Raw genomic sequence first — 13,057 nt, forward strand, 5'->3', positions numbered from 1 at the left:
CACATAGCAGTAGCATTTGAAACAATCGCTTCTGCAGCGATCAGTTAGGTTATTTCAGTATGTTAGATAATGGGTGCCAAATTGAGTAGAGTCAAAACTTAGTGATGTAAAAGGAGACTTCACATTGAGGAATGCATCTGTATTAGCTTTCAGGAGACCAAGATGACTAGGTTCATAGAAACAGCTGCTGTTGCTGTAGATGCACCTTAATAATGGTTATCAAAAGATACTGAATGCAGAGTTGGAAATGTTAGGGGAAAGTACACCGTGACTTGGCGCTTAGTAGCGCATCTGTATCGGCCGCAGGGGTCCTTTTGGTGCCGTTTACCTTGCATGTCTACTTGTGTATGCTCAATCAACCAGGTTTCCTCTTGGTAGAGCCCCAGGTGAAGTTGTGCATTGAAGCGTTGCCTGGAGCTCCACACCGGCAATGTATACAGAAGATCCCTCGGTAGTTAGCTTTCTCTGCATGTGCTAGGACCAGCAACTGGCATGTACTTCACTACTAGTAAAGACGTGATGGGGGATATAGGGTACTGTAAATCAGTAAGACTGAAATGAATGAAACCCGTGTAGTTCCCTCTTGCTATGTTACCAGTCAGTAAGGTAGATGTGTACCTACTGACTCTTAAGTTGGCCAATTTGAATGGGTGAGGTTGGTCTTAAACAGTTACTCCTTTGTTGGTTCTGATAGATAACTTAGCACGGAATTTCTAAATTCAATAAGTATAACTAAATTTGGAGTCCTCTGACAAGCTTCGGTAAACTTGAGACTTACAAACAAGTTAAATGTCAGGGGTTTTTAAGAGTTGCTTTCATAATATTCTGAAGTGCGGGCTCTATAAGAAAGTGCAATGAAGGAAGAATTGTTACAGCGTGTTTTATTTTCAGTGTCATCTGGGAAGTTAGTGAAGTTTTGACCAATACTTAACTAGGAGAAAAATTTTTCATGCAGTACTGAAATTTTATTTAAGAGCTAATTATGTGAACTGTTTTGTCTTCTGAGATGTATTTTATAACAATTGCATGGGGTTTTGTTTGTATCTTTCAGATGCCGTGCCACTTTTTCTGAGACTGCTGCATTCACCTCATCAAAATGTTTGTGAGCAAGCTGTGTGGGCTTTAGGAAATATCATAGGTTTGTGTTACTCCTGCCACTAAAAACTTCTAAGTTCCCTGTGGTATTGAATGAACAAACTAGGTGGGATTTTATGTGTTAGAACTTGGAGATGTTCAACTATGAGACAAAAGGCAGCTGTTAGGCTGGCAATTACCCTGTTGTTAACTTATTCCTGTTTTCTCTGTTGGGTATCGATGGTGTGCACCTAAAAACCACACGCCTACACGCTTTCTTTTCAGGTACAGGAAAAGGAATTACTGGCAAACAGACGTGCAGATTGTTAAAATAGTGTTTTGCATTGAGTTCTGAAATTTTGCCTGAGCTTACATGCGTTGTGTTGAATTCTAGATAAGTTGTGATCTTTCGATCTTTCATTTGATTTTTCCTGTTGTTGTGCAAGCATTAGCTTTGTGGTTTACAGCCCTGACTCTGTTTGTAGTGCTTGAGGACTAATATTGGTTCTGACATACTGACATTTCTACAATCTGATATTTTAGAAATGCCTAGTCCTTCTTAGGAAGCAAACCAGCAACATCCACGGTATTGTAACTGCCTGAAGCTGTTAGCGACGTGTGCGCAGTACAAGGCAGATGCTGCTTTCGAGGCAACAGTAGTGATACCAGGGCAGTGGCGAAGCGTGTTTATCTCTGATATGAAGATGACAATACCTGTTTTCTGGCAATTTTGAACTACTTTGGGGATGTTTTAGCATTGATTATAAACTTTGTGAAAGGATCTTCAGGAATACCTTGGGCTGTCGACTATTCTCGGTGGTTTGGCATTGCCTACCACCCCTTTTCCCTTGCCCGCCACCACCCGAGCCTGTACATCTGCTGTAAATTATGGAACACTTTTCTGTGAAGAATGTAGCTGTTTTTAGTGAGTAGTTCAAAATGAAGTAATTAGGCAGGCAGCCACAGGTCCTACTAAAGCTTTCTATAAGTGTCTTTATGATAGATGTATCTATATAGATATGTATCTCTCTCTATATTTATATGCATCTTTCCAAGGCCCATATTCTTTAACTTCGTACGCATTTTAAATAATTGAAGTTTAAGTGTGCAGAAATCAGACTTTTTGTGAATGGCATGGGATGATCTTTGTCTTCGTCATTCTTTGATGTCTCACACAGGTGATGGACCCCAGTGTAGAGATTACGTTATTAGTCTTGGAGTAGTGAAACCACTGCTGTCCTTCATCAGCCCATCTATTCCCATAACTTTCTTAAGAAATGTTACTTGGGTCATGGTCAACTTGTGCCGTCACAAAGATCCTCCTCCGCCGATGGAAACCATTCAGGAGGTGACTGAATTACTCACTGTTCTGGCTAACTAAACTGCAGTTGAGTATCTGTCTGCCTTAAAAATAACTGTCAGATGCTTCTTTTCCTCCTTAGATCCTTCCAGCGCTCTGTGTTTTAATTCACCACACAGATGTAAATGTAAGTAACGCCACTTAGAGCCAGTTTTGTGTGCTGGTATAGTTTTTTAGCTGAAGTGTAAAGCTTGTAACAATTAACTTTTTTCTTAAAAAAAAAATCTGTGATGTTCTCTTTCATTATGGCAAACTTATTTTGGTATCTTTTAACTGCTTGTTTTTAAGTATCAGTTATGATTTTTGCCTGGTATTTCTCTGTATCTTTGCAAGTGCTTATTTGCATGTACTTTCCCTACGCTTAAAAATAAAATGCAGTTTCAGTTGTATTTCTGTGAACGTTCATTTACAGATAAATACAGGACTTTTGACTAGCACTTAAGTTTCAGGTTGAAATGAAAATCAGCGTAAATGAAAGAAAAATTAGTGTGCTGCATATGTAAAATGTTAGCTTTAGATGTAACTCTGAGGTGTTAGATATGAACATCAGGTTATTTTAATAGTGAAATAAATGAGAGAGACTTCACTGAAATTATGAAATAGGTCAGCTTTTTGCCTAAACATAAGTCAGAATTGTTTAATTCTTTGCTTCCTAGTGAAGTTGTAGCTCAGTTGTCTAAGTCAATAGCAACAGTGCTTTACCAAAATATGTTTAAATATATTAACTGAAGTCTGCATAGTAATTATACTATTTAATTTCTTGTATATTAAGTAGGTGAAATTAAACTTATTTGAATTTCTTGAAATGGCTGTATTTGTGAATCAGTCAAGAGTTGTCAGCTGAAACAATGCTCACTCACTCTTTTGTAAGCTGTTACTTGAAATGTTCAGATTTACTGCTATGTAAGTTGGCTTTTCTGTGTGTGAATACACACGTGTGCACGCGCAGAGGAAACTCGGTCTAAGTGCTGCTGCACCAGATGTTAAAAAAATTCAAAGCTTTTCTTAAATTTTGTGATGGAATGCCAAGAAAAAAAATAGCTTGATGCCATATGATGTATAGCTCATTGGTTTGAGAGTGCCAAATGCCCATAGTTTAATATTGGCTATGGCTTTATCTTCCTTCCAGGGGTGAGTCTTTCCTGTCTCACATTGTCTACCAGTACTTCATGAAAAGAGCAGATATAATTGAATTGCTTTTATTATATCCTTCAGAATTTAAGCTGTAGTTAGCAGTTTAGCTGTTGCTTAGCTGGTTTTTTTAATCTCTGTATTCTTTGGAGCTAGAACAGGTTGAACAGCAGTTGTATTTCAGACTTCTGTAGAGTGGAATGTATGAAGTTTGTAAAACAAAGTGGGTTTTTGCTGTGTTGCATCAATTATGGCCTCACAATGAGAATTGTTTTACATTTTAATTTATATTATTTTTGGTAAGGCTTGTGATATTTCTGTACTAATTACAAATAAATGTTTTTACTGTTAGATATTGGTAGATACAGTCTGGGCGCTCTCATATCTAACGGATGCTGGCAATGAACAGATCCAGATGGTGATAGACTCCGGAATAGTCCCTCATTTGGTTCCTCTTCTCAGTCATCAAGAAGTTAAAGTGCAAGTAAGTTTGGATAACTTCGAGGAAGTGTTGCTCAAAATGTAATTCTAGAGAAAATAGCTGATTTCTTTCATAGTTCATGTTGAAGTTTAAAGAGTACTTTTTCCTGTGTGGTACAGCATTTGCATAAAATCTTTGCTTTTTTAACTGTTAGTGTTTGAAAGTATGTGCTCAACTAGAAAAATCTTTGATTAAAAGAACTCTCTTCAAAGGAAGTGTTTTGTTTCAGACTGCTGCGCTGAGAGCTGTAGGAAACATTGTCACTGGTACCGATGAACAGACACAGGTAGTTCTGAATTGTGAAGCTCTTTCACATTTTCCAGCACTTCTGACACATCCCAAAGAAAAAATTAATAAGGTAAGTAACTGCAGAGATTGCAACCGATTGGTAACTTTTTTATATTTGGCTTAGCTCTTTTGGATTCCACGTAACGTAGTGTGGTAGGGATTTGAGTAAATGGCTGCTTACACCAGTTTACGGCAAGAGCAGGCAGGGTGCTGAAATTTTTCTTGAGGTTAACATCTGTGGAAAAATCTCTTCAGGAGCTGCAAACTTGTACTTGACAAGAATGTTGTTTCCTGATTCTTCTAATTTGAATTTTTATGAAATTAAAGCTTTATCTTATAATTCTGGCTGTTGACGTAAAAGTTAGAGATCTTGATATGTAAAATGTCACTTTAATTAAACTGACTCTCTCAGAAGTGATGAAATAGAGATAATTGGATGTCTCTTTGAATGCAGTGTGTGTGATAAATGGAATTTAAACCAAGGCAAAGTGGGGGTGGGGGTGGGGAGCGTGTGTGTGTGCGTGCATGCGTAGAAAGGCTTTACATGGGGGCACTGATAATGCAGTGCTGATTCCGGAGTGCATCTGAGGCATGTTGTTAAGTTCTAGGGTGCCACTTTACAACATTGCCAATGATTAAAGCCCAAAACAAGCCCACCAAGACAAGCCTAGGCATCCTGAATCTCTAACAGGTTCATTAATGACAGTGATCCTGTGATCTGATCCGAGAGACTCAGTTGAATGAAATGTGAGAATTTCTGAATCTCATGTTGAGAGAAATATTTGTCTAAAAAGTTGCTATGCCAGTTAAGTTGAGAGGAGAAGGGAATTGAGAAGGAGTGATGGAGGGTTTCTAGGAAGGGAGAAATTTCTCAGCTGTAGGATTAAAGAAAGTTGATACTCCGAATATATGTAAAATTTTATGGGAAACTGTGTTCGATATTTCTTCACTAAAGTATAGATTCCCACTTAAAAAGGGAGGTGGGGGGCTCTCAGTCCCTGTTTAACATAAGAATCCAGATACAGTCTTTGGCTTGGTTCAGAATGTTAACTGTTCAGGACTGGGAGGGCCTGCTGGGGAAAGATCTCTTCTTACACGCTTCCCTAGGCACCTGCTGTTGGTCATTGCTGGAAGGAGAGTGTCCTGGGCTTATGGACAGAATGATCATAAAGGGCCCTATAACTTTACGGTATTCTTGAAAAGCAAGCATTTAAGTAATAGCTGTTGCATTTTCTTGATGATTGACACTAGGAAGAGAAACATTATGAAGCAGGTAAAGAACACATTGTCTTCTACCACTCTCAAGTCTGGAAAGCATGTTGGAGCTCATCTGACCATCAGCTGAAAACTGCTGTAGCATTCAGTCTCAGTAATAGAGTCAATTATGAGTGCTCATTTGTAGCCTTGTGACTTTTTTTGTTTCGGAATAATTTTTCCTTTTGATCTGTGGATCTGGAGTATCTAGTTGTAACTTGGTAACAGTGACAGACTGAAGAGCCTTGTGGAGTCTCCGAAGGCGAGACTGTCTGCTTTGTTACCTGTAAGTCTAGTCTACTTACTAGGAATTCAGCTGTGTACAATCAAACTGATACAGTACTTGATTGTATTTAAGATTGACTGGTGTATGAATTGCAGGTCTAAAAATGTGAATGTATAAAATTTTGCTGAAGTGGAAATAAAATATGATATAGAAGACTATCTGAATTAATAATTTCTCTCATCCTTTTATTTTGCAGGAAGCAGTGTGGTTCCTATCTAACATCACTGCAGGAAATCAGCAGCAAGTTCAGGCAGTAATAGATGCAAACCTTGTTCCAATGATAATACATCTTCTAGATAAGGTTAGATAACAAGAAGGATTTAACAGTTTGTTTCCTTAATTGGGGAAGGTGATATTGGATTCCTTGCGTCATGTTTTACATCATACTGTAAACGTGGGGGGGCAGGGGTGAACTGTATCTTTGAGCATTTTTTTGTGCGTTGCAAGATAAAATACATTACTGTTGATATTCTTTTGTGAAGTGCTGTGAGATGATGAGTGCCAAATGCGTTGGAGAAAGGAAGCTCCTTCTCAAGTCCTTCTAAATCTCACTTAAATTCTTTTTCTCACTTTGTAAACAATGGGGGAAGAATTCTTTACTCTCACGTGTAGTGTGAAGAGGTCTGGATGGGAACAGCATTGAGTTAGTTCCCAGCATTTTGCCAAAGCTTAAGGATTTAATCTTTTTTTCCCCCGCATTATCTGGAAACATAAGGAAGTGTTCAACAGTGGTATTTATTAACCTGTTTGTGGTACCGCATCTGTCTAGTCTGAGAGTAATCCAAGTAATGATCCTGTGACACTAGATTGTGGACTGGGGTTGTCCCATCTATTTTTTCTTAGACGAGTAAAACCGCATCAACAAAAAATAGGTGGCCACAGAAAATAATCGTAGCTTTTGTGTGTTCAGAGTTTTTCCTATAGAAAAGCAACATGCTGTATGGATGTATGCTTCTTTTCAGTAATAGATGAAACTTGAGATGAATGCTTTTATTACCTTTTTTATTAAATAGTAAATTCAAGTAGTTGCTCGCAAACACTTCTGAATGCTTTTCTCATGCTTTTTCACAAAGTCTCTCGTTGCTTGTTGACTACTAGAGAGTGAATGCTAATGGGTCATCACTTGGGACTTCAGATACCTGTATTCCTTTTCAGTTGTTGGGCGTTAGTGTCTCTTAAAACATGAGTTGCCAAACCATGTTGTGCTCCCAAGGATCTGCCTTGTGAGAAGGAGGAGTAGCTAAAAGCATGTTTTTAAACAGGAACAGTATAACATTTGTCTTTCAAACATTTCCTACTTTTTGCTTTATTCATTATTTGATTTTTTTTTTTCTTTCCTGAAGTGTGAAAGGAAGCCAGAAATACCAACGTTATGATGTGTTCAGCCATGACAAAGATGCAATATCTTGCTTCAGTGTAGAGGCTGGGGTTGAGACTGAAGAAATACCTGTCTTTTCCCCTAAGGAACACATAGCTGTTCACGAATAGTGCTGTTAACTGCCAATTCATTGATCACTAAGAAAAGAGTTGGAGACCTTTCTCTTTAAATTTAGTAAGCAGACTTAAGTTGACTGACTTCAGAGGCAGACAGAGTTATAGTATGTACAGTGGTTTATCAAAATGGACACTTAACTGCTTATCTCTCACCGTAATATATGACAGCTGTTGATAAGGAATGCAAGAGAGTGGAGTACTACAATTTTATTTACTTTCATGCAAACAAATTTCCCTTCCTCTGGAAGATCGATGTAAAAACATGGTTGCAGGGAAGGGGTGAACACTCTGTGAGTAGTCTCAAACATCTACAGGATTTGTTAGTTACTTTCCCTACTTACTGAAAACTGATACGGCGATACTGTGCAGAATGGACTGTAGCAAATACACACTTTTACTAGAATACTACATAACATAAAAACTGGAATGATTATTTCTATTTACGGTTGTATTTTTAGGGTGACTTTGGTACTCAGAAGGAAGCTGCTTGGGCAATAAGCAACTTAACGATCAGCGGAAGAAAAGACCAAGTGAGTCAAACCTTAAGAAAAGGTCCATTATCTTTCTCGGGTGCATTTGAGAGAGTACCTCAGCTGATTGGTTTAGATGTCTTCTGTGCCAGGTTTATGAATGTCTGGATTCCTGTCCTGTTCAGTAACTCTTCCCTTTTCCACAAGGGATTTAAGAGTGAACTGCAGTTGTTGTTTCTGGAATGACCTGAGGTTAAGAGTATCAATGGGGATTTGGGTAGAGACTCTCCTGTTAGGATGGCCTAGTAGCTACGAATGACTGCGTTCAGGCTTTGATGAGATTCTTGGTCATTCGACATGTCTGTCTTTCTACTTTTTTCCTCTATGAATAAGAGTGTGGTAATTATAACGATAGTAGCCACTGAGTAGAAATATACTAGTTTCTTGTAAGCGCAGAATATTAAATTTGTGGCATGGTTGGGGTGGTGGTGTCATTCTTCAAAGATGAGGTTGAAACTCCTTGTCTAATACTGAAAAACTCACAGTATCTGCTACTTGTGTGTTCTAGACTTGAAATGTATTTGTAACACAATTCACAAATGTTCCCTTTTTGTGCTCTAAAACAAGAATTTCTGAAAGGGACTGCTACAGAATACTCTTACCTTGTTGGGTAACTTTGAGTACTTTGACTTCATTAAACTTGTTTGCGTGTGTGCTTGTGGTGCATTGTTTGCTTCTGTCACACCCCTGATATAACTATTTGCTCTTTTCCCCTTAGGTGGCATACTTAATTCAACAAAATGTAATTCCTCCCTTTTGCAATTTGCTGACAGTAAAAGATGCGCAAGTTGTGCAAGTGGTTCTGGATGGACTAAGTAATATATTAAAAATGGCTGAAGATGAAGCGGAAACCATAGCCAATCTTATAGAAGAGTGTGGAGGTACGATGCTTCATGTTTTGATACTGTTTTTTTCAGAAATTGGTGGTTTGGCTTCCTACCACTTGTATATGCCGTTGGCTTTACTGTGTGTTGGCAGAGATGTTGTAAAGCAAACCTTTTTTAAAAGTGACCTTTTCATGCCTATCAGGTGAATATACTTAGCTTTTCCTACCCGATTATGTTCATGATCAAGTAAAGTGTGGGGGACCTGGATAATGGCAATAAAGCTTATTAGGTGCTAATTTTCTAACAGTCTGGTGTACTTGACAAATTAGTCTCTGTTAAGGTAGAAATGATGTGCTCACCTTAATCATGCACAAGTCATGTCAAGGTGAATTTGGGGGGAAAAAAATCCACGTACAACAGTTGCAGAAATATGATAGCTTGAATTTCCTAATGGCTTTTGGACTTTCTCTGTATTGGTTGCTATTTAAGTTGACTGAAAATCTTCAAGGATGAAAGAACAGTGATGTTAAATTTGGGCACAGGTAAAAATCTGTGTAGGATTTCATTAACGTGGAGTTGAATAGTCTTTAACATACAGAATCTTGAGAGGGGGGAAAGCTTAATTGATTGGTGACGGTGGGGGAGGGAGAAAAGAGGTGTTCATGCCTAAAGCTCTGTGTGTCAGAACTTCAAAAATATTTATATGTATGCTCTACTCATGTCTGCCAATAACTTGGACTGTACTGGAACTACTTGCTATGTAATTGAGCTGCAGGTCAGTCACTGATAGCATGTGTCGCACCACAGTATGTGGCTTTGGCATGTCACAGCTTGGGGCTGCTACACCAGGTGCTGAAAAGATGTTTTCGTGAGAAGGGATTAGGTCCTAGTGCTTGGCCCTCGCCATATTTCCACAGATTAGCTTAACCACTTATAGCAAGAAGAGAAGGGAAGTACTGTCATTGCTGGAATTGACCTTTTATACAAGTTGTTGTTGTTGTTGTTGTTGTTGTGGTATGTATTCCTCAGTCTCTCCAAGAAGCTTTTATGCTTTAAGCATGTCAAATGAGTTTAACAGCATCTTATTCATAGTCACTCTATTCCCAGATTTGTTTTTAATTACTTTGTATGATGAGGCCTGAAGGAGAGGGAGGTTGTTTTGCCTGAACTGAGTATTTTAACTCTATTACATTTCTTGTGTATTTGTTGTAGGCCTGGAGAAAATTGAACAGCTACAAAATCATGAAAATGAAGACATCTACAAACTGGCTTATGAGATCATTGATCAGTTCTTCTCTTCAGATGATGTAAGTGTGTAATAGCTCTGTAATCGGCTTTTGTAATTGTTTGTTTATAAATATGGTTCAAGATAAAGGCAAGAGCTCTAAAGCCTGCTCTGTGACATTTGTTTGGTTTTTCAGTGAAGAATGAGCCCTTATTTGAACCTGTTGCATATCTTGCCATTCTTCATGATGGATTATCTAAAGATCTGATGCCTAATTTAAGCCTCATCTGTAGGGATTAAAACCCTAGGCTTTGAATAGTTCTATTAACTGTCAGCTTCTGACTAAGCTCGACACTTGACATTTGATAAGCTCCCTGCTGACTTGAGTACTGAATCTGAGATTCTGCTTCTTAAGAAGCAAACTATTTTGCATATTTTAGTAATTTCAGAGGGAGGATGTGCTGATCAAGAATGTTGTTTTCAGTTTAAACATGTAACGTAAATCAAAGGAAGGCTTTAGATTTGTATGCACTTTAAATCGTAATTGCGTATGAAGGACATGCAATCATGTCAGTCTCTGTCATGAAGTCAGAGGGTTTTCTACCTGTTTGAAGAACTTTCGGGAGCAGGTTACTGCAAAAATGGTAGAGCTCAGTTGCATTCATGCCCTACAGTCTGCATTGGAAGTTTATTTTGTGCTAGAGTTTCACTTTTGTATGAGTAATAAGATATAAATCTCAAATTTTGCATATACAGAAGGACTTGGAATTTAATGTAGTGTCAATTTGGTAACCTGTATATTACCTATTTAAATTGGGACTGCAGTTTCGGCTTAATCCTTACTTGATTTAATGGTACTGGTCTTCTCTTAAGAACTGTGACAGTTTATAGGCTGGCGATAAGGATGATGCATGACTGACAGAATGCTTTCCAGGAGTGAAAACTGCATAAACAAGAGAGGCTATGGGGGTGCCACGTAGCCTACCTACTAAATACAAGCTAAAACATTTCAGCCTAAATAACTCTGTCATTATAGCGTTCCTACTAAATCGGGGGAGAAGAATGGCAAGACTTGATGCAAGGAAGTGTAGATTAGGTGAAGAGGTGGATGCTCTTTAGCATTGTCTGGCTCCTTTTTAGTGAGGCTTTTGTCTTTCTCTCCTACTCATGATGTTCTCGTTCTGTTACAGATTGATGAAGACCCTAGCCTTGTTCCAGAAGCCATACAAGGCGGAACATTTGGTTTCAATTCATCTGCCAATGTACCAGCAGAAGGGTTCCAGTTTTAGAGTGGTATTTTGGAAGTTAGGTACAATGCAGCACTGAATAAAAAAAAGGTTTGACCCATCTATCTTGGCTCATGGGATCCGCTGCTGCATTAAATCGGGAAAGAAAATGTGAAGATTTCATTTGGAATCACAGAAAAGCCCAAATGAAGTCAAGATGGCGAGTGGGTGCGAGTGAGAATGAGTGGCAAAATGTAATGAAAAACTTCACACTGAATGCTTATTTAGATTGTTCAAAGAAAAAGGGCTACAGGTCAAAGATCTTCAGTGCCTGAGAAGGAACAATGACTTACTAGAGCAATTGGGGGGAAATGCAGTACTATCATCATCAAGCCTTGTAAGCATAAGAGAATAGGATGCCCATATAAGTCCAAGGAGAATGAGCCCAGGCCTTGCTATGAAGCACCGTGTGAATGGACAACATTGAATGAGTGTCTGGACTCGATGCTGTGGAGCCAGGCTCGTGTTTCCAATACGGGGCTCTTCAGTCCTGAAGCAGGCTCCTAGTCCTGGAGTGGCGTGTGTACGAGAGTATGGTTGTGATGCTGTATGTGAACGCATGCAAGCTTGATTCGCCTTCAGGGGGCTGATAACAAACCTAGTAAATCATCAAAATGAGTTCATAAGTGTTAACTTACACTGGACACAAAAACAAAGACCGGTTTAGCAGCAGACTCTGGTTTACTCCTGCAGCCTGTGTTTCTTTTTTGGTTTTTTTTTCCCCTCTTATTTTTCTTTTAGTTATTTTTAATTTCTTTCCTGTATGGCTTATTAGTTGTTTGTAAAGTCAGAATTTCAGGAAGGCTTCCCTGTGCATTTGCACCAGATGAATGTTTGATGTTATGAAAAGCTTTCCATATCATCAAAACTAATTTGTAGATTTTTGCATGAAAAAATCATACATTTCCCTTCAAATAGACTGTGTTGCAGTACACAAGTTGCCATAATAGTAGAAAGCAGTAAAATGTGGTAATAAAATCTCATCCTTTTCATTTTCAAAGATAACATGAAGACCTTTGCATGTGGTAATCTACAGCATAGTTCATTTTTAGATTTCGTTGAGTCCTGTAACCAAATGTTTCCGTTGTGGTAGAATACCGTGCTGTGTTTCAATGTTACTTGTTTTCAGACTTTGTTTTCTATGAAAATGATATGGAAACTTCTAAAAATGAAATTTGGTGCATATGTACTGCCGAATAAAGACCGAAAAAGAGGTGTGAATAGATGTACAAATCAAGTCATGGTTTGAACACCTTTAATATGCCTAATCCAATTGTTTTAGACTCTTTTTATCTTAGATGTAGGCAGCCATGAACAATCTATTTTGAGCCACTTTAGAGAGAAAACTTTGTATTTTTAAAACTTGCACAAAAAGGATGCAAGTGTTTTTATAATTGGAGTAATACCTCAGTTTCGAGGTTCTGCACACTAAATTAAAGGTGACGTTACAAATTTGTACAAAATGAACTCTTTATAAGGTGGCTCATTGTAGGAAATGCTGTGCCTTCCCCTTTGAGCACAAGTGTTGCATGAACAACAGTTTGCTATAATAAAACATACCAGATTAGCCACCATTAGCATCTATATCTACCTTGTGTTTTAAAATCAACTGGTAATTCTGAAACACTGTAGAATGGATAAAGATTATTTTGTGATCATAACTCTTTGTTGGACTAGAGTATTTTTGCAGCATTCCTTGTCATCAGAAACATGGTTAAAGTTTAAAACTAGAAGCAGCGGAAACTAGCTTGTGAAATTTATCCAAGTAGAGTGCAGGCTAGGCTGTCTTGGGGAAATAAACATTAAAACTTGCAACAGTGT

General features: G+C 38.3%; 1 protein-coding gene and 1 non-coding gene across 4 annotated transcripts in view; both read left to right on the plus strand.

Moving 5' to 3' along the window:
- The window catches only part of KPNA4 (karyopherin subunit alpha 4), a 28,483-nt gene extending 15,426 nt beyond the window's left edge, over positions 1-13,057 (plus strand). Inside the window, exons 8-17 of one of the 3 annotated variants that reach the window (XM_087739671.1) lie at positions 1,052-1,138; positions 2,253-2,422; positions 2,517-2,561; positions 3,918-4,049; positions 4,276-4,404; positions 6,071-6,175; positions 7,827-7,898; positions 8,617-8,779; positions 9,938-10,032; positions 11,141-13,057. In XM_087739671.1, the coding sequence (XP_087595797.1) occupies positions 1,052-1,138; positions 2,253-2,422; positions 2,517-2,561; positions 3,918-4,049; positions 4,276-4,404; positions 6,071-6,175; positions 7,827-7,898; positions 8,617-8,779; positions 9,938-10,032; positions 11,141-11,239 (1,097 nt within the window). In that variant the 3' untranslated portion in view covers positions 11,240-13,057. The remainder of the gene's footprint in view (positions 1-1,051; positions 1,139-2,252; positions 2,423-2,516; positions 2,562-3,917; positions 4,050-4,275; positions 4,405-6,070; positions 6,176-7,826; positions 7,899-8,616; positions 8,780-9,937; positions 10,033-11,140) is intronic. The other 2 variants (XM_087739672.1, XM_087739673.1) reach the window with 2 other exon arrangements.
- Positions 4,744-5,061, plus strand: LOC148050785 (small Cajal body-specific RNA 7). Its single transcript, XR_015700836.1, has one exon.

The sequence above is a fragment of the Nipponia nippon genome, unplaced genomic scaffold (assembly GCF_047370975.1).
Source record: "Nipponia nippon isolate SJK-2023a ecotype South Korea unplaced genomic scaffold, ASM4737097v1 scaffold_7, whole genome shotgun sequence".
NCBI lineage: Eukaryota > Metazoa > Chordata > Aves > Pelecaniformes > Threskiornithidae > Nipponia > Nipponia nippon.